The following is a 21333-nucleotide window of genomic DNA, read 5'->3' as shown; positions in this document are numbered from 1 at the left end:
GAGTCTCTCTTTAAAGGAAACACATTCGTTTTCCCTCTTTTTTTTTTTTTTTTTGCTATTTTTTTTGTTGTTGTTGTTGTACCCCAGCAATTAAAATACTGAAAGCACTTAATTTTTAAATCTTATTTAACTGTGGAAACCTGTATTGTAATTGGTCTAAAGACATCTTTTTGTGATTTAATCTGAAATTAAGAACATAACAATCCAAGAGAATAATTGGAGCTTGATGCAGCATTTCAGTATATGCTCTCAGGAGCCTTCTGGGAGGAAACCAGATACATTTGTACCATCCTGCTACCAAGATTATAACCAAGGTTATTATAAAAGGAAGCAAACTCATGTCAAGCTGAATCGACAACAGAAATTCAAGGTACTGTGACTCAGTCAGCCAATAAACCAGGATCTCTGAAACATGCACATAAGTAAATAGATAATTACACTATGCGTAAACTTCAGACGAAGAGAAATATGTTCTCTTCAAATTCTACAGAATTGCTATAGAACATGATGAAACAATTTAAGTGGTGTCTCTCGCATTCCCATCAAGGTATGTAAATACTGTCCTCAGTAGCTAAATTCAGCATAGGTTTAACTTGTTGTATGCTCTAGAAGGTAGAGCTTCCTTATATGACCTTTTAACTCAAACTCACATAAAAGGAACATATTTTTACAGTGTTTTCCAATAAAAATTGTATTTCAGATTGGACAATTTTTGAGAAGTCCTTAGGAAGCTTCAAAGTTGCAGAGTAATGGAAAGAAATAGACAGTAACAAAGTAGAAATAAAAAGAATGGAGATAGAATACTTTGTCTTAATGACTGAATCACTGTTTTAAACTACAAAATGGAAGTTGAATGTATAAATAAAAAATCAGCACCTTGAAAATATCCTGAATGAGTCAGTTGATTGTAAACAAGAATATAAGAGCAGCATTTTTAAAAACTTCTTATCAGCTTCATGAAAATTGCCAAAGGACTTGCCCACACTTCAAGAGAAGAGGCCATAGATTACAGCAAAGAATGTAAAAATTGGACATCAGCTTTTGGATTAGAAGTCTTGAGCAGTCTATTGCCGATCAGGCACTTCATAATCTTCTCTATCACTTGAGCTTAATCAAAGTGAAAAAATGCTAAACTATTTATCATTACGCTTAGAGGGGAAATACATTTCTCTTCCTCTATTAAGCCACAAATATGCAGAACTTCCATTGTAGATCTCAAGCAATACCCTCTCCTTCCTTTTTGTTCAAACTAGCAGGCTTAAAAAGAACACTAAAGAAAAAAAAAAAAGCGTAGAGACATGAGAGGGGACTTTACCAAGACAGTCTTTTCTAAGAAAAGTCGTTTTGATAATTTCACTTAACCATTCCTTATCAGTGGTACTTCTCCACTTTACGCCTGAAGGCAGAACTTTAAAAAAAAAAAAAAAAAGTTCTTTTAAACCAAGAATTCAAAACTACTTTCACAATATTCAACACTACAAAACAATGCACAAAGCAATAAGAATACAAAGAACAACATATGATTTAGAAGCATGTATTGCTCCTTTTCATATGCCTACAAAAACAGGTGTATTTTGGGAACCTTGCCTATATTCAGAAGGATATCTGCCTTGTTAGGATGGACCCATAAGCATCTTCCAGCAAAAAACAGAGCATTCCAATGGATCAATGTCTGCTGTGAATATCACAGAGATTTGAAGTAATAAATTATCTCAGAAGAAAAAAAAAAAAAGAGAGCAAAGACCAAGAAAATGTGCATTTGATACAGAAACCAAAGGAGATCCTTTTACAAACATCTTAATAGCAGCTATTTTAATACAGCATAGCGACAAAAACCACATGTAGTATTTTTCATCTAATATGAAAACACATTCCCACAAAAGCACTTTGCTTATCATACCACTGATAAGATTTCCAGTCTACAGTAATGACAGTTGGAAATAGGCAAGTTTTAACATTAATTCTCCTATTGGTGCCATACCAAGCACACACACACAAAAAAAAAAAAAAGTGAGGTGAATGACAGAAGAAGCTCACTAGCACAATCACTCAACTAACCTGCTTAGCCACTTACCAAAGGATACTCACGTTTATCTTTGAGAAAGTCATAACTCTTTTCAAGTCGGATACAAGATGTGTACTATACCTGTGTGTGCAACTATACATGTATGAAAATAGGAGAAACTGCCTTTAACCAAATTCATAAACAATTTTAACAAGACTTAAGTGAATGACTTCCCAAACAAACTGAAGATACCTTGCACCAGATCTTGCTCATTCCCCCACTTCCTGTGATTTTTATTCAGCGTAGAATTGTACACTTACTTGCAAAGTAAGTAATATTGTTGCTTCATCTTGCCCCAGACATAACTGCAATGAAGCCTATGAAGGCTTTGTCACAGGGCGTTTAGCAAAACAGAACCAGACACCTGGCAGACCAGACATAATTGAACCAAAGTTACTTAAACACAACACAGAGCAATAAAACTAATTAGCATAAGTCACTAACAATAAAGTTTTCCCAAAGAAGCAAGCTGCATGCCCAAATGCAAGTAACATCATTAATCAGTAGAATTTATAACATCTTGTAGAATAGTAATGCTTTCTTTACTCATGTCTATTTCCTTCAGAAGTGAGTTCTTACAGATTTATTAAATAAGACAACTATGACTCCTAGGGAGCCTCCACATTCACATTCAAGTACTCTACTTTCTAAGAACATAAAATAAGAGGTGACTGTTTTCACTTCATACACCTATTTTCAAAGCGCCTACAACATGTAAGTTGATGATTAGCAATATTACTACACAAAGGTTAATATTTTAAGATCACAATTTTATGTATGCTTATTTACATAATTGAATTTGCTGTTCAAAAGCAAAAGACATGAACTACTGCAATAGTACCTCTTATCTGCAGTAAAGTGAGTGCAGTAATGAAGACTGAAGGAACATGCAAGGAATTTGTGAACATGAGTGAAAAGGAATAGACAGAAATAAAATGGACGCAGTTCCATCAGAATTCTGTATTTCAGGCAAGTATTTGTCAAGACAGACTGATTCCCTTTGACCAGTAAAAACAACAAAACAAAACTAGAGATAAAAGATTGAAATTCAAGCTCTTACTTCAATGAGAACTTCATATTTTGACTAACTGCATTTAAAAAATAGCTTTCTACACTTGTTGGTATCTGACAATACTTAATCTCTGAATACCATTTAGTATAAACCAAAACATATAATCCATACTTTGAACACTGAACCTCTGTGTCTTCACTGACTGTATACAATCTCTTATAATAGAAACCCATATTTTGCTTTTAAATTCTGAGAAAAACCTTCTATACCATGCTTCTTCGTCTAGATTGGCATCTGCTCTGATTTGAAAATGATTTAACCAGAACTCAACAAAGCGTAGCATATTTATCCACTGAATGAAGCTTAAAGTACATTACATGTATGTGAAATCATGGCCTTAGAATTTTTTTTTTCTTTTTTTCTTCAAGTTAGAGAAAGAATTTGATCCAGCAGTGCTTTCACAACTGATGCACAGTTTTCACGTCCTTCTCAAACTTTTTTTTTTTTTTTTAGAGTGACTTATGGCAGCAGAGCAGCTAACAACAGTCTTTAGTACCCTTCCTCTATCCTACAAAAATTTTCTCCTCTTCATATACAATTTTTCTCTCCTTCCATGCTATTGTGCTTCATCAACTGTGTGAGAGTAATTACCTTTGTCTGTCAATGACAAGCTCATGAGCACAAAAATAATACTGTACTATTTAGGGGTGCATGGAAGGGGAAAGCAAGCAGTAGTAGAGGGCCAGCACTTTCCACTGTCACCAACCCCAGTTCCTGATTCAGGACAGCATCAAGGGATTTTGAAGTAACTGCTTCATTTTACAGAAAGATGCTAATTATAAAATTCTCCACAAGAAAGTTGTGTCTCTTTAATAACTGCAGCAATTTTGGAGAAAGACATTCAGTTTCTATTTATATTTTCCAAAGAGTTTCTCCAATGAAGTTTCTTCATGCTTACAAACGAGAGCAGGATTGGCCTCTTTTCACTGGTGACAGGACAAGAGGAAACGGCCTTAAGTAGCACCAGTAAGTTTAGATTGGATATCAGGAAACACTTCTTCACTGAGAGGGTTGTTAAGCACTGGAATAGGCTCCTCAGGGAGGTGATTGAGTCACCATCCCTGGATGCATTTAAAAACCATTTGGATGTGGTGCTCAGGGACTTGATTTAGTGGAGGGCTGTTAGTTAGGGTAGTATGTTAGGTTGTGGTTGGACTTGATGACCTTCAAGGTCTTTCCCAACCTGAGTGATTCTATGATTTGAACTCTGCCTTGAAATCTGTATATGTGACCAATTTTTGCAGGGGAAATTTCACTAAGAATTAAGATGTTTTTTATCTAAAAGAACACAACATAAACAAAAAAGAGGGGTTTTTGTTTAATGTATATCTAGTTATGATTTTAAAGCGAGGTGGTTTTTTTTAAGAAACAAGAAGTCACAATTCTAAAAAGCACTAGACTTCAATTAGTGAAAAATATCCAAGTCAATACAGCAGTACCCATGTTCTCCTTCATAGGATCCAGTCCAGAACATTTAGCACTGAACAAACACTTTGGCAACACTATGGTACGAGAGGGCATAAGGTAACTCAAATTTGGATCATTCTGAAGAGATTACAGGTTTTTGAAAGGAGTAAGCAGAGGAGAAAGGGAGGTTATGTTTTGATTTCATACTTAAAACATTACCTCCCAATTACCTCCCTTGTTAATCAAAAACATTCTGTACATTCCTTCATCTTGGAATGTAATCAGTAAAACAGACCTATCTAGCTCTTAAAAAAGATTTTTTAAAAAGTGAGGTAATAAGCTGTGAATCAAAGTGTTCCCTTCCAAATAAAACATCTGTGTGGGGGTAGGGGAGAACACAACTTTTAATAAAACTGCAGAGAAATAATCAAATGCTCTGGTTCAAAAGGTAGCAGCAAGCATGTACAGGGAGCTTGAGATTTGTCCTTGTGGCATTTAATCCTACTCATATTGTACAATTTACCTCAGTGCGGTCAGAGCAACCACAACTCTTCTACTCCCACTAGATGGAAAATTCCAATCAGGCTTAACCGAAACTGCTCAAAAGCCTAATTAGAAATCTTCCTCTTAAACCCAGCTTTGCTAGGACAACTGCTCATTCTCCTGTCAACTGAATATCCTACTCATCCTCCCAGAGCAACATATGAATGCCAATTTATTGGGGGTTGAGCCCTGCAAGGTCAGAAAATCAATGATGGCTTATACCCATCCCTCCTCTCCCCATACTACATAAGCACAGGATCTAACCTTGACAGTGTTACAGCAAGATAAATCTGGAAATGTCTCAGTAAACCATGGCAATTAAATGATATAATTGCATTGGGCCACCACGCAATTATACATACATATAGACGTTATATACTACATTGAGCAATTCAAAGCAGGGATTACTATATACAGATTAACATCTCGATGAACAAGGCCCTTGCCTTCAGGTTGCCTCTTTGATCCTAAGTGGTTACCTCACAGCCATCTTCGTTACTGCCTTCTAAAGAAAACTAAAGGACCAGGAAATAATTTTATTCTAATTCATCTGCTCCTGTTGAAAGGAAAATCACAAGGGAAATCATCAAAGGGCAAATAGCGAGATATTCATCTTTCCCAGGTAAATCACAGGTATTCATTCCAGCTGATGCAAGTGACCAAAAATATTCATAGTATTCACAGAACAAGGACAAAAGATCTTTATGAGGAAACACATTCAGAAATATCACGTTGAGCTATCTCATAAATACACGGTTCCTCCACTCTCAGGATCCCCGGTATTGTTCCCTGGCACCCATTAAAAATGTCAATGCTTTTGCATGTCTGCGTACCCAAATACAATTTGCTGTCTGAAATAGATAGGCATTTTATTATATTTTACTGCCAAATTCAATGGAAAAGAAATGTAGAAAACACTTCTCTTCCACACCACTCCTCTTTAGGAGCACAGTCACTAATGGTGGTCAAAAGAGCATAGATCTAATAAAATGGGTGCTCAAATGATTCAGGCTTTTCTTTTAAAGATTTTGATGGGTTTTTCTCCCCACATTCTCTGAAAAATTTTAAACAGCCACAAAAGTTAACTAAGTGCAATCACTGTTGAAGAGTTATTTTGCTGGGGCAGAGACTTGCTAAATGTAGCAGTCATAATGCAAAAATAAAATCCAAAGATGTAGCTGGAGGATTATCAAAGTTTAATGTATTACCAATCAGAAATCATGGTGAAACTCTACCAAGAAATTTAAAAAAATAAACAAGCATTCTTCAGTATAGTGACACAGGCATAAAGATTGAGCTTATTAATGATGTAACCAAGTCTAGTTTTAATTGTTTATCCAAGAAGCATTTCAGATTCAAACACGGCAGAAAAAAAACATTTTAAATCAGTAAATACAGTGTAAATAGAAACTCTTACTGCAGGTTTCTTAGCGCTGTTTTTTAGGTTATTTATCCCTAAGAACCCCATAAAAATGTAAGTAGCGAGAGATACATCACATCGGCAGCCAAGAATAAGCAGACATAAATATTCGTTCAAAATAAAAATCAGATCTGTTGATAGAAACAGCTTTATCTTGTTTCACTCACTAAATAAAGGAACAAGATTTAGAATGGAACTTTAGCATACTACTCCGAAGCTTTCACAGATATAGCAAGACTTCCTTTCACAGTACTAATTATGCTTATTTCCCCCACAATAGTCCTTCCCCTTTATGAAGCACTCCAACCCCACAACAGTGGCACACAGAAAAGCCAAAACATCTGTTCAGTCTCTCAGTATAAACATCACAGAAGTGAAAGTTACACTATATAAAATCTTGGAAAGTTATCTTAGAAATAGATTACATATAGGATATGTCCGCCTCTATATAGCTAAGTATATATTAAATGTGTATGTACGAATATGGAGCTAAATAGTAATCATTACAACAATGAGCTACCAACAATCATTTTGCAGGACTGAAAAAAAAATAAAAAAAACCAAGAAATTCAGCAATACAAGACTTGTTTTACAAAGCTAGTCAAGCTCATTAGTTTATATCTACCCTTCATTTGGCAGCAATTGAGTTTTCGCAGATGAAGATCTATGAACAAGTGACACCATAGCTTGCATGATTTGAAATTCTTTCCACTTAACCAAAATAAGGATTAATAAGCAATGGAAGTACAACCAATCAGAGTTTTTCCTTTAAGAATTAAAGCTTAAAACTGAAGAGAAGCTTAAAAAGGCATTTTATTACAAAACAAACACAAAGATTCTAGAAAGAACTTGATCATATGAAAAACCACCAGAGACCTACTTTACCTTATAATAAAGGGAACAAATGGTGCCATGCTGAGTGCTGAGTAAGTGCCATCCATTGGAGATGGATACAGCTTTCCCAGGATTAAAAGCAAAAGGAACAGACTTGGATGGATTTTCAGTTCTTCATCTTCACTGAATAAAAAAGCAGGAAGAAGCATTTGGTGAGAACATCATCCTTCATGCCGGTCTTGAGACTCTCCCACAAGCACAGTACTCTTATGCATTTCAGGAAGGTACATTATGCTGGTCATGGCAAAATCTACTGGGATCTAACATGGCATCCAGTTCTACAACAACTGGGAATCCCTCTAAGAAGGCAACTTAAGGCTGTGCCACCTTTTCTTTCCTATTTTATCTCAGTTTCTTCTATCCTTAACAACAACCCCTGCTTTTAACTAATATTAAGATTCAGAACAGGTAATGTTTCTCATATAACTGAACAATTGAGAAAGCTGAGTTACAAAAAGATGTTTTAAAAAAAGAAAAAAAAGTCTTCCAGTCTAGAAGGAAAAAAAAAAAGTATATTAGGTAAATGGCAGGCTAGATTTAAGGAAAGTTATTGTCATTAACACCAAGCACTTTTCGTGCTGTAAAATCAACCAGAAATCCAAGGCAAAGTCAACAATTTCTTATTTAGTCTATGAGTTAGAAAAAAAAGAAAATTCCTTAAATTGAATTGAAAAAAAAAAAAAAACAACAAAAAACACAAACATTCAAGGACAGTATTTCAAGCAACTTCCCAAAATTTTCTAGTGATTATACTGGCACCTTTCGAAATGTCAAGTAAAACAGTGCTGCATGGAATACACGCATCGTTTTTGCTCAGAACAGAGACTGAGCAAGATGCAATGATTGGCAAAACTCCTCTTTCAACTTCATTGCAAGCCATTAAACAGACAGCTGAAACTCTCCTCTAAATCAGCTGCTGAACTTCTACAGTTTATACCATAACATTTTAAGGAAAAACAAAGCCTGCGCTGGTTTACTTTAAAAGTTCATGAACCTGGGGGAAACAGCATCAGCATCATCCCAAAGTCTATCATCTGGTTAGATTAAATTGGAGCTCTCAGACACCATTTGTGGACTCTGTAAAAAGAGATGGGGGACCTTCCACAAAGACAGTGTCACAGGCTGGAAAATGGTAATTCAGGGTTACACGAGGCCTAAGAGCTTCTATCCTTTAAACATTAGAAAATCTTGTTAAAATGAGACATTGTAAAACAAAAAATTTCTGTCCTGCCTTGAAAAATATATTTCCTTTTAATGCCTGATCTTAGGAATGCAACAGCTCGCAGGGAGGAATAAAGCTACTACTAATGACTCAGTAGCACTTCAGACTGCAGAACTTCACTGCAGTGTGCAAGTTACAGGAAAATAGGCTTAGAAAAACAGTAGTAGATCTACGCAACCTCAATAAGCACTGATGAAAACAGCAGTGTTATAATATGTGTGAAAACTCACTTTAAACTGAACATTGCAAAAGTTTCATAAATACCATCTTACCTGTTCAAAGTATTGGCTACAAGCTCCAACTGCTTGAGAAGGAAAGGATAAAGGCTTGGAAATCGAGAGAAAAACTCTGCTCCTGTCATCCTGCAGAAGAGAATTTAGAAGAAGAGTCACAATTAGTTGCACTCAAAATATCAGTTTACTTAGATTTCTGATGCTGCAGTGAATTCAGAGTCCAAATGACCATACATCCACAATGAACTCCTTTCAAACATGAGAGAGTTCTTTCCTGAAAAATGACAATACAACATAATTTGGACAGTTCACATGCTTCTGTCTGCATGTATACATACTAACACTTTTTCCAGCTAAACTATTCAGATCTCTCTGGGGAGGGAAGGGGAAAAGCATCTTAAGTTCCAGCATCATTTTAACAACAGAGTTGAACAAAAGAAGACTACATTTCCTTTGGTGCAGTTCATGTACTGAACAGTTAATAAAGTACTTGTAATACACATTTACTTACAGATACTCATCTATTATTGATACTGAAAAGTATCTCAGAATGATAAGTCAAAGAAAATACAGCAACAGATGCATCTGATCTTACATCAGCTTTCTTAACAGAGCTGCCTCCAGCACTCGGCAGCAGTGACATTTCCAGGCCACATATTCACGTAGATAACAGTTACATCCAAAATAGAACAACATACCAATACCTATCAAACTCATTACTAGCCAGAATTAATACATCAGTATAGTTCAGTATAGTTCAAGACACAACAGCAAAAATAAATAAATAAATAAATAAATAAATAAGAAAAAAGTAGAAGCCTTCTGTGCCTGTTTTTTAAATAGGTTTTTGAACTGATAAAGAATAACTTCATGGTTCGTAGGTTCATTTAGCACTTTCTAAGCAAGAACCACTCAAATGTTAGGTTTGGGAAGTTCTAATGAGATATATAGGCTATGCAAATAAAACAAAATTCCCTCAAAAACAAATAAATAAACGGCCAGATATTTACAACAAGAATGCCTTTGCTTGCTACATGATCAAGTCAGATTAAGTATACTTTAGCATGACTCCAACAGAAAGCTTTTGACAAGCAAACAAATCCAGATCTACAGAAATAACACGGTAAGATGGCAAGATTGAATGTCCATAAAAATAAGTGCACCAAAAAATTATGCAAGAGTAAATCAGCACACAACTATCAGCAAAGCTTCCAGCATTGAGCCAACAAAACATGCCTGCACCATAGGCCACAAAATAAACACAGCAAAAGCAAATTAGTAGATGGAAACAAATGTTCAAACAAAGAGGTATGTACAGGAAGCTTTCTCTAAGAATAACATGCAAGAGCAATGCACTGAAAGGCTGCTAACATAAAGGCATGACCAAGGATTCTGATCACTGGTTGTTTAAGCAGAAATAAACATATGTAATTTTTCTTAATCACACAACCTCAACACGTCTGCCAGTCATCAAATTCTAACATCCTGTAGTCGGATTTCAAAACTTCAGAGTTTTCCAAGTCATTTAACAGCTTTTCAAAACAACTTCAAGTTTTTTACAAGCACATTATGTAGGCAGCTGAAGACAAAAATGTCAGCACAAAATGAGAGCTAGGCACACACATCAAGTCAAACAGCACATGGCATACACATACACATCTTACACTAAGACATAACATATTAAAAATTCTGTACTAAAAGGAAGTATCAATTTGAACCAAACAAAATCCTTAGCATCTTCACCTCTTGTATCACAGAGTGTCAGAAAAAAGCATAATAGGGATTAACCGTTCTGAAATGTATTGGCTACTGCTTAGAGGTTGAAAAGAGGACTACATGTAAGGAGCACCTCATGCAGCAATTATTCTTGAACACATCCACTTTCAATATCAAATTCAGTAGCCACATTTGAATTTATATTACATAATGGAACTGAATATTCTCAGAAATATAGCCCTAAAATTATTTGTAAATAGTGTGATTTCATGCATCTCTTTGATAGGGAAAGAGCAGTTATCAAATGGGATAACTCACATAACCTCTCCCTTGGTTAACAGTTGCACAGGTTACATGATGGGAGGAGGCAGTCTAATCGAAACCATTAGTCACCAGATATCTGCAAAAAAAGATGCCCAAAGGCACTATGAGCAGACTGGGTGTCCAGTGATTGTTAGAAATGGCCTCCAGCTCAGAGGGAAAACAAGAAACACTGTATGTTAACAGAAACACTGTAAAATGAAAACGTGTTCTAAAAAATACTGAGAGCACTGATTTACACGTGAATCCACTTGGGGATGTCAAGGCAGGAAGACACATAACTAGAGAAGAACCAGAAAGCAATAATAAGAGTGAGTAAAACACAGAGGTATTTAGCTGTCTCATTTTTGATTACGATCATGCCTGTTGCTCCTGGCAGTGTGTATGCATTAGGCACACACAAGCAGTTGTGTACAGCAACTGAGACTGGAACCACAATAAAAAGGGCAACGACTCAGATTTCTCAAAAATGACCAGAAACTTGAGCCACCTATTTTCTATTTCATGAAAAAAATACGCTGCTTTGAAAAATGAACTCCAACACTTCATAAAGACACACATATGAGTTATGTTTCATATATAGTAAGTTATCCATGTCCTTAAAGGAAGGAAAATACTTGATACACCCATTTATAAAGGAATATACCAACAAAACAGGGGCTGGAAAACTGACACAAAATAAGAGTTATCAGTTCTCATGGAACAAACTTTGGCCTCCTTTTCTAAATTATATATGACAAAGAATTATAGATTTAAACTAAAAATATAGATAACTATTCATTGTTTCCATTAGTCACAAACAGTTCAAATAGATTTTTGGCAACGTGGCTATCATAATTAAGTCCTTAAAATCAACATCTTGCAGATCACAGGATTTGACAGCTACCCACCCTAAAACTAGAGAAGGAATTGGAAAGAACCTTAAGACACTAATATTTTTCTCATTTCCAGCTGAAATCATTTCATATTACATCAGAGTTCATCTTTCTCAGTACCACAGGCTCTCTAACAGTAGTCTGTTCTGTTTCCTGCTAGTACTTCCCAAAAGTAGTACAATTTCACAATTCAAAATTTCAAATGGGATTACAGATATCTAAGCAATACATTGGTGAAAGGTTACTTACTGAAATAGGAAGCAGTGTAATGAAAGAGAAAGACTATCAGTGGGCTGATGATGCTTACAATAAATCCCCTCACCTCACCGTAAAATGTCATCTAAGAATATGGTTAAAGTATATGGCTAATGTAAAAAAAAAATTGAGAGTAAATCATGGAAGGACTTGCATTCTAAAATGATTTGTAAAAATCATTTGTAAAACCACATATGCAAAATATTTCAACAGATGAGTAGGAAATGAGATGTAATTAATCTCAGATACTCCCTGTTAACAATATTAACACTTGTTTATACATGAATAACTCTGCAGAGAAGGCAGATGACAATTCGGAGTATAAGACCTTCACAACATGCTCAATTTTGATTGCTAGAGAAGCAGGCACAATTTGTACTTTTCAGAAAAACAAGACTGATGGAGAGAGTTTATGCAGAAAGGGAAATGAGTTTCTTTCCTATTTTCTCTCAAGTTTCCCACCTGAAGAGATGTGCCTCAAAAACAGTCTTGAAGCACCTTCTCTAACAGACTGCAGAAAATCAAGTTGCACTTTTAATACCCCTACATAGCCCTGAGCCAGACAGAGTCTTTCCCACCTTTCTCTCCTCCAGATTCTATTCAGGAGGAAAAGGTCAGGACGACAGTATTTCAGAGAATACAGAGTTCAAATAAATTGGTAAAAGGGTACTCTGAAAGCAAGGACAGGATGTGACAAAGGACAGAATGTAATTAACACAGCAGCATTTGAAAAATAACAGTGAACCAGATGAATTATCAAGAATTGACTAGTTGTAGTAGTAAAATTTAAAACAGAAGATACAAATGAAAGCAGACTGCAAATCTATAAGAACTTTCCCTTGAAGTTCATTTTAAACATGAACAAGAGTATAATTTACAGCATTTAATTACACTTCTTTAGGAAAAATGCATAAAGTTTTTCATTTCTCTAAAATAACCTTTAATAGAAGCCTTTATTATATTCTTGACTGTCATTTAACTCTTCTATTCAATCACTACCTGATTTTTTTCTCTTTCATTGCTTTTCATGGTAGAATCTTGGGTGGGTTAGAGTAAGATAAAGACACACAGGCGAGTTTTTATTTCCTCTGTTTTGCTTACAAAGATATTCAGTGTCACCTAAATTCTAGAATTAAATTCATAAATCCTACTGAAAACTGTAACATCTCTGATCATTACAAGTAGTTTGTTTGAATAGTGACTTGATGCCATATAATGCAAGTAGTAGTATCTGTGCTTATGTACATACTGTCTTTCCACTAAATTGTCCCATCTTTATGCATAAAGAGTGACTTACTTAACTACTACAATTCTACATTTTAAAAATCACATCTGAGAATAAAGTCACGGATGTTACAACGTTCTGTTCCAAGCCGTGTTGCACGCTTAAGAGAATACTCCAGATTAAAATTCTGCTTTGACATTGGGGCATATGTATCATTTTACTGTGACATGTGTCAGAGATTACCTGCTCCTGTTCTTTCAATTATTTTTCTGAAGAACTAAAGGCTTTATAACCTTGTATCCCACTTTTAGCAACTGACATGGTGAAGAACATTTGCAGTAAATCTGTTTGTATTTCATTTTAGGACAGATGAGATTTAGAGACTACAGTTCTTCTGACAAAATCAAGAGTCTTCAGAGTTCATCTTGAATAAAAATGTTGCTAATGTCTCAGGTCAGCTGACAAATGTACTAACAGATCTGAGAAAGATGAAAAAACGTGATTATATTTATGAAGGAAAAATAAAACTGGAATGAGGAAAAAAAATAAAGGCATACACATTTGGAGATACCATGGCCAAGAATATAGCCTTCATGAAATTACAGAAGCCCTCTCTTAATGGTGTCCTGTAAAATCCACTCTGTATCAGTGACTATACTGGAATCATGTAATTTTTCAGATGATACTTTGTGTTAGAAGCAGTAATGCAGAAACAAAATCAAATTTACTCCCTGTACTGCATGTACAACTACTGCTAAACAACAGGTTTAAAAACCCACTCTGAATTTCATATAACAGTCATTCAAAATGTCAAATTTATAATAATCCACATTCTACACATTTGCACTTTTGCCTTCATTACAGTATAAAAAATGAAATGCAGTGCAGCTTAACTAAACAGTTTTTAACTGCCCGTTCACGTTCTTTCCTTATCACTCATTAAGAAAATATGTAAAGTTTATTTCCCTATTAGCAAACACACAATTCAGAAGTATAAACTTCAAAAGAAAACATTTTCTTCAACCACATGAAATACCACAAAAGAATGGCTAGCATTCTCTTTTATAGTGAAGTTATGGTAAAGACCAAAGCTTGTTCACCTACTGTAAGCATAATACGTATGCACTAGGAGATAAACGAATTGTTGGCTCCTTAAATATTGCTGAAGTATACAACAGTCAGCTGCATCTCATGGTAGGTCAACTAATGGTAACAAGGTACAGAAAAGAGAAATTATGCTAACCGAAGGCAATACAAAACCTCAAACAATGCACCACACTCAAAGGTGAATCTCTATCCTGGATTTTAAAACACAGAAGACTATCATTACTTGGAAGTGTTGGTGGGGAGAACAATTCAGAAAACCAAGGACCTTTGTTCTGGCCTCAAGAACACACAGAAACATAGGAAAATTTTCAATGTTGCGATGTGCAAAAATGTTAATAACTAGATTGTGCCAACTTAACCCATTCTTTACCCAAAAAAGGTAACCATTTCCCTAGACCAAGGGAAAATAAAGGAGTTCTAGTAACACAAGCTTCCTGAATGTAATTGCAACACAAGAAATGTTTGAAATCTGCAAACACTTTATTCAGAATTTACTTAGAAGAAAAAAGCATGGCAGCTCCAGCACTAAGCAGAGATCCAGTTCTTTCCTTCTAGTCCAAAAAAAAAAAAAAAAAAAAAAAAAAAAAAAAAAACCTAAACTGAGAAAAGCATGCAGCATTCTCAGTGTAGTCTGAAGAAACATTTCCATGAGGTCCACAACAGTTTTGGTTTAATAGATAAACCTATACAATCTATACACTGTCATCTATACAACTGACTTGCTGCACTTAAGTTAGAGAGGAAACAGGGCTTAAAATGACACAGAAGAGCATGTTTTAGGTTGGTCACTGGTGGACCTAACATATCGTAGAGACCAATATTGCTAATACTTTAACACAGTAAAAGAGTTAGAAGAGCACCGATGAAAATCCACTGATGAAGCCAAAGTCTGAATTGTCAGTAGAGAGGGAAGATTAAAACACTAAGAAACAAAATTCAGATATCTTTGGTGACTGGAATAACAAAGACAACATGAAATGAATGACAAAAACACTACATACGTGACAACTAATTTAAAAATGTATTATGATTTAGAATTCATCATCAGGAAATAGTAAAAGGACCCAAGTTTGTATCACTTGGTATCTCAGATCCCTCATCAAAAACAGAAACAAAAAGTGCAGATGTGGTTCCATAACAGATCAGTACTTGATGTAGTCACTATAGGCAAAGAAGTAATAATGCCACTCTGCAACAATCAAGTAGGACATAGCATGGAATACATCAGAGCTAACTTCCAGCTAAGTGAGACACTTAAAAAAGCTGCTCACGTGACCAAGGGAATAGAAAACAAATTTTCCAAGAGGAGATACTGCAATTTCAGCAAACAATAGTTCCTGCTAACAACGAGATTCTTGAGATTTATCCTTTTTTTCAAAAGTTAGCAATTTTACCATACACTCAGGACAACGTGAACTATGTTATTTTAAATACCAGCTTAATATGAAACAAAAGCCACCATTCAAAAATCATATATAATTATGAAAATTCTTGATTAGCATTTCCTCTGAATGACAACCAGGGACACATCACCAGTCCTAAAAGACAGATAATGGCAACAAGAAAGGTCCTTTAGTAATAAAGATTACATACATGTTTTCAGAGTTGCATTTTGGATTATTTTTCTTTAGGGAACATATCTCAAACTTAAACTCCTGAAATCCCACCATTTCTCAGAACAAAGTACTTCCAAACAACCTTTTCACATGACTAAGAGAATTTCAGGTCTCCCACAGCAGAAAAAAAGCCCACGTGATTTTGGATGGAGGTGTGGAGAGACACAGTGAAGCCTGGCAAAAGTCATTCTAAAAAGTTGGTGCAACATATCAACTAATAACCCCAACAGCAATAATGCCAAATGTTACTGTGTACTTGTTTTTCTAAACCTAACATGATGCACAACACCTCTTTTAGTGAGTGTGCCAAATTTCCTATAGCCTCATTTTAGTAAACACAAAACACAATTCCAATTTCTTTTTTACACCATGAAAAACACTGCGACGTGGATAGAAGAATCATTATAAAGACGTGGGGTTTGTTCCTTCAATGGAGATGTGACCACTATGCACCTACAATAACTCTAGCATTTCTTTTGTTAAAGAACTAGAAAATACTTAAACTATTTTGCTTACTGCTCTGGGGTTCAAGATCACTGACATGAAAAAAAACATTCTTTTACACTACAGAACCCTAAGATAAATACTTAAAAATAACCAAGAATATGCCACTATATCTTGGTTTTCATTTTCCTCCAGATAGAAGTGCTAGAATAAACATTCTTACTAGTTTACGTTGCTGTGTTTTTATGAGTTTAATAACTGAACTATCAATCAAACTCTATATAAATACAGTAGTTAAATACCTTCTGCTTTAGAAGCACCTTTATTTACAAGAGAGCTAGCCAAGATTTCCAAAGGTCTGCATGGTCTGGTGTGCTTTGATCTCTTTCAAGTACAAGTTTCTTTATGCCTCTTGTTTTGCTATTTATTATATCCTTTGTGAAATCAGGTATGGAAAAAGGCACCTGTGCAGAACAAATACTTCAGGAAAAGCGTGACTGAGAGGAATAATTATGAAACACAGTTTACTAAAACACCAAGCAGAAGCTTTTTCTAATGGCACTATTGTTGCTGTACTAGCAAGAGAAGTAAATGCATAATGGGCTGGCAATAAAAATAGAGAAACATAACCAAAAACCAGTATCACAGATATAACCTGGTATCTATATCAGCATATTAATTAACACCAAATGTAGATATACATGCATACATATACATAAACAGTTAAAAAGAGAATATATTAAGTATGTTAAACAATTTAAGAATTATTTTCCTAAAAACACGTATGGTATTCCCATGAGTATGCAAAGGTGTGTGCATATTTCATATAAATGCATAAAATTATCTCTAGAAAGCCTCCAATAATTCTCCTCAATCACTGACTATGCAACTATTATCTTTAATCTCTTGCCACAGACTTAGCATTGTAAATTTTGCCTCCAAACAGCCCACACTATACCTTTCTAATTTGTGTAGAATAGCTGCTTATCACTAAGCGAGGTAAAGTTCATGAATACGTGGTGTGTACATTATGTAGGGAACAAAACAGAACAATTGTATCAATTCATATTAATCATTTTTTTTTTTAATCACTACAATAAAAACTACAGTATCTACTCATGCAGTTAGTCTTACATTAGTTTTTGTTTCACTGAACACAATTCAGTCACTTGTTAGAAACAAAAATTAAGCCTCTATTCTGTTTAAAATGGCTTGAGGTTACTTCAGGGCAGCACGTGTATTTTTAGGATATTTCACTTTGGACGAACTTTCATACACATTGCTTTACTACATTTATTTCTCTATTTACTGGCTCTAACTTGAGACAGTCCACAATGAAGTTTCTTTTTGTTGAAGTGAGCATGGATACACATTTGCAAGTAGACAATACTTTGTATTTGAGTGGTAAAGATTTGAAACAGGTTTGCGTCAATCAGGAAATCTTGAAGTAAAAAGGGTTCTTCAGATTTCAGACATGTCTGGTGCTTCTAAAATAAACAGAAATTATATAAGCACACCTTCAACCTCAAGGAGAACACTCATTTTTGTCTGATACAAGAAATTTTGGATAGTTTTAGATTAGGGATGCGAAACAAACAGAAAAACTGAAATAATAGTGAGCAGGAGGAGAGTGTCAGTGACATGACATTTGTTTCAGAGGTTGTTCTCAATTTGTATCTGTTTCTGAACATTTTCATAAATTTTATCTTAAAGTTACAAATTAATAGCAATTAATAATCATTCCTATTACAAAAGCACTTCAGTGCAGGAAGCCTGTGTCTAAATAAGCCTACTGTTATTGAACTATTTGTCTTAAATGTCATAATGGTTATCTGATTCAGTCTGAACTTTTGCATGTTTGCTCTGAGATCAAGTCTTCTAAATCTGTCAAAGTCAATACAAAAGAGCCTGAGCATGAAACATAAAAAAGCTATGGGCCTATTTTTGGCAGATAGAAAAGGGAGGTTTTTGTGGAGAAACAGCTCCCTCTCACAAGACAATCTTCTGCACCAAATCCTTAATAACTACTTTGCAAGCACCCACTGGAACAACTAAAGTGGCAAAAGAGAGGACAGGCTGCAAAGTGTGACACTGAAGGAGTTGGAAGAAAAGTAAGAACCGGGGTACTTAATTTGCTCAGACATCTCTTGAAATCTCCATCACTTATTTCAGCTGCCATGGAAGAAGCACTAATGAGATCCAAGATAAAGCAATCCCAACCCTTCCCTCTGCAGCACTCAGTCCAAGAGGTACACACAGAGCTCAGTGTTGTGAATCAAGTCATACTTTCACCTCTAATGAAACTCTTGCAAGGGTTATCTCATTTTACAACACCAGAGTGCCATTACAGCACATTGACCACATTTGTGTCATCAAAGTTTCTTCCCATTTATCACAAGTGACTGCAGGACACTACACTGCAGGCATGCAAGGACCCACCTCAGAAATCTTGCCAGACCTCAGGGTGATGCATAGCAAATGTTTAACAAGGTTGCCACAAGATGGACTTTTCAGCTGTGAAGCTGGAAGTACTGAAGTATTAGCCTGTCAGATGTGGAACATTCAACAGGAACCATGAACTTCTGGATGTATGTTTTACGTACTTTAAGCTAAAATCCTGATGTGGCTTAGTGAAAAGGAAAATAATACCAGATTAATTTAATTTAGGGATAACAGCAGGAAAAGAGAGGATTACAATAGAACATTCAATTTTCAATGTTTTCCTCTAAACCTTCAGAGCATAAAACAAGATAGTTTCTGGTCTTAAGAAACTTTATGTTAAGGAACAAGTACATGTCAATTTATGAGAAAACAGCAGTGATTTTAAAAGCTAGTTTGGTTCTACTTTGCGCAACTGCTTACTGAGAAGTGCTGAAGCCTGAGCTTGCAATAAAAAACAAAGAAAGTAGAAGGCAGTATAGCATACTGACCACCTCACAGCCAAGAGTGCAGCTTCAAAACCTATTCACATCTACATAGTTTTCATCCATCTTATTGTAATTAGAAATATAACTTCCCCTTTTTCCAAGTGCTTGAAGTTATTAATAATCATCAACATTTACTGACTGTTAGCAGAGACTTACAGTTCTTTATATCTAGCTCAGTATCAGGAACATAGCAGTATTCATACCCATTTTCCTATCAGCATTAATATCTCATCAACATAAAATGCACATTAATAATTTCTAAGTATTTTACTGAATACGTATTTTCCCTTCACTGAAACCTAAATAAGATTCTTTTTCCTCATAAAAAAATGAAAATTATATTTACATCAGTTACTTTGCTTAAAAACCATGAGTTTGTGTTGTACCATTTCAGTCTGTCTCACAACAGAGCTTTTTAATCAAAGACTTGAAGCTCTTCTTTATGGGAACCTCCTCCACCAAGGTCAGAAGCCAAGGGAAATCCTCCCCTTGCTCTTCCTTTTCATCTCATCTTTTGAAGCCATTGGTTATTCTTTCTGAGCACTTTGCTACATTCGTATTCCAACTTCAGTTTTCAGATAAGCCAGGACAATCCCTTTTTATTGCTCTAAAGCACTGAAGCATGTTACATCACAATCAGCAAATTTGACACAATTTCTGATAGTGCCCATCCTTGAAATAAATAAAGCCAGAAATACAACCTATTTAATAAGAAGAGTCTTGTCGAATAACAAGCACTAGCATCTTTAATTTGCACTGGACTACAGACAAGTAATACCTATGATAGACACAGGTGCCTGTGTGCATGTGTGTTAATTTTTTTGATGTAGTCTTTGTCAGATAGACCCCAGAAGAAATCTCTTGGTCTCTAGCATTCTTTTCACTAGAAAGAAAATGCTCAATCCATACAGTTGCATGGATCACTGTAAAGAGTCTTCACACAATCTCTTTTGCCTGTAGGAGCTGCATGTAGTTGCTATTTTTCAAGTACACATTTTTCAACTCATTATTTCTTTACCCATGCTAAAATTGAAGAGACATCAATATTTAAATGAAATCAGGATATGATTGCATCTCCTGTGTCATGATGCAAAGCAGTCCCTTCAAATTTCCAGTGAACCATTAAGAGTGAAGTTTGGCATCAGCACAGAATTCTGCTTAAGAAATCCCCCTTCTTTGCTACCCCAGTTTGACAGTCCCAGCAGTGCCAATACAGCTGCTGATGCAAACACATGCATGAACCCTCAGTGTTGCCCCACTATCCATGAAACCAGCACAACTAAGCAGAAATCACGATATACAGTTGGTAGTTTCTTCAACTCATCTCCTCTAAGCTATCATAGGATTGCTTCTGTCCTCAGACTCTTCTGGCTGACCTTCCTCGCACCCGTTCAATGATCAGAAAGCCCAGGTCAGCATGCCTTTTCCTACCTCTGCTCTCCAGTAGCGACAACCACTGCACATGCTGTCTAAATTCCTGCAAGCAGACACAGAAATCCCCTTTCTGTCAATGAGATGGGGGACACTTCCACACAGTTTTCTGTTACAAATGGTCAAAATGACACCAGACATTTTTGAGAGGAAAGATAAAGGAAAGCAAAAGAAAATGGAAAGAGAAGCCATTCTTTCATATATGCTTGGAAAAACAAACTACATCACCTTACCGATCAGACACTGGTTATAGTTCACTAAATCCAATGCTTCAGAACTGATCCAGACCATCAAATAATGGACAGGCACCACACTATGACTACATAAACATCCTGGCTGCACAGCAATTATAACACACAGTTAACATAAATAGGGAATGGAATTTGATATCAGAAAACTAAAAGCGCTAGAAGATATGGATAGGCCTGTAACTTTTGCATGAAGAATGTATGTGAATTCTTAGTGGACATAAAACAAAAAATATAAGAAAATATCAAAATTATAAAACAAAGTATAGCAATGTTGCACAGAACTAGAATTAAGTTGCCAGTATTTTTCTG

At 35.4% G+C, this 21333-nt stretch overlaps 1 protein-coding gene across 3 annotated transcripts in view; it reads right to left on the bottom strand.

The window, feature by feature from the left end:
* THADA (THADA armadillo repeat containing) overlaps nucleotides 1-21333 on the bottom strand; it is a 211502-nt gene that overhangs the window by 91047 nt on the left and 99122 nt on the right. For all 3 annotated transcript variants that reach the window (XM_042826019.1, XM_042825953.1, XM_042826094.1), the window contains 2 exons: nucleotides 8896-8985; nucleotides 7393-7524 (listed from right to left, as the gene is read on the bottom strand). In XM_042826019.1, coding sequence (XP_042681953.1) covers nucleotides 7393-7524; nucleotides 8896-8985 — 222 coding nt within the window. The remainder of the gene's footprint in view (nucleotides 1-7392; nucleotides 7525-8895; nucleotides 8986-21333) is intronic.

The sequence above is a fragment of the Centrocercus urophasianus genome, unplaced genomic scaffold, assembly GCF_019232065.1.
Source record: "Centrocercus urophasianus isolate 14NV4802_14NV808 unplaced genomic scaffold, USGS_Curo_1.0 seq_10, whole genome shotgun sequence".
NCBI classification, from domain to species: Eukaryota; Metazoa; Chordata; class Aves; order Galliformes; family Phasianidae; genus Centrocercus; species Centrocercus urophasianus.
The sequence above is the reverse complement of the archived record's forward strand: the minus strand, read 5'-3'. Positions and strand labels throughout refer to the sequence as shown.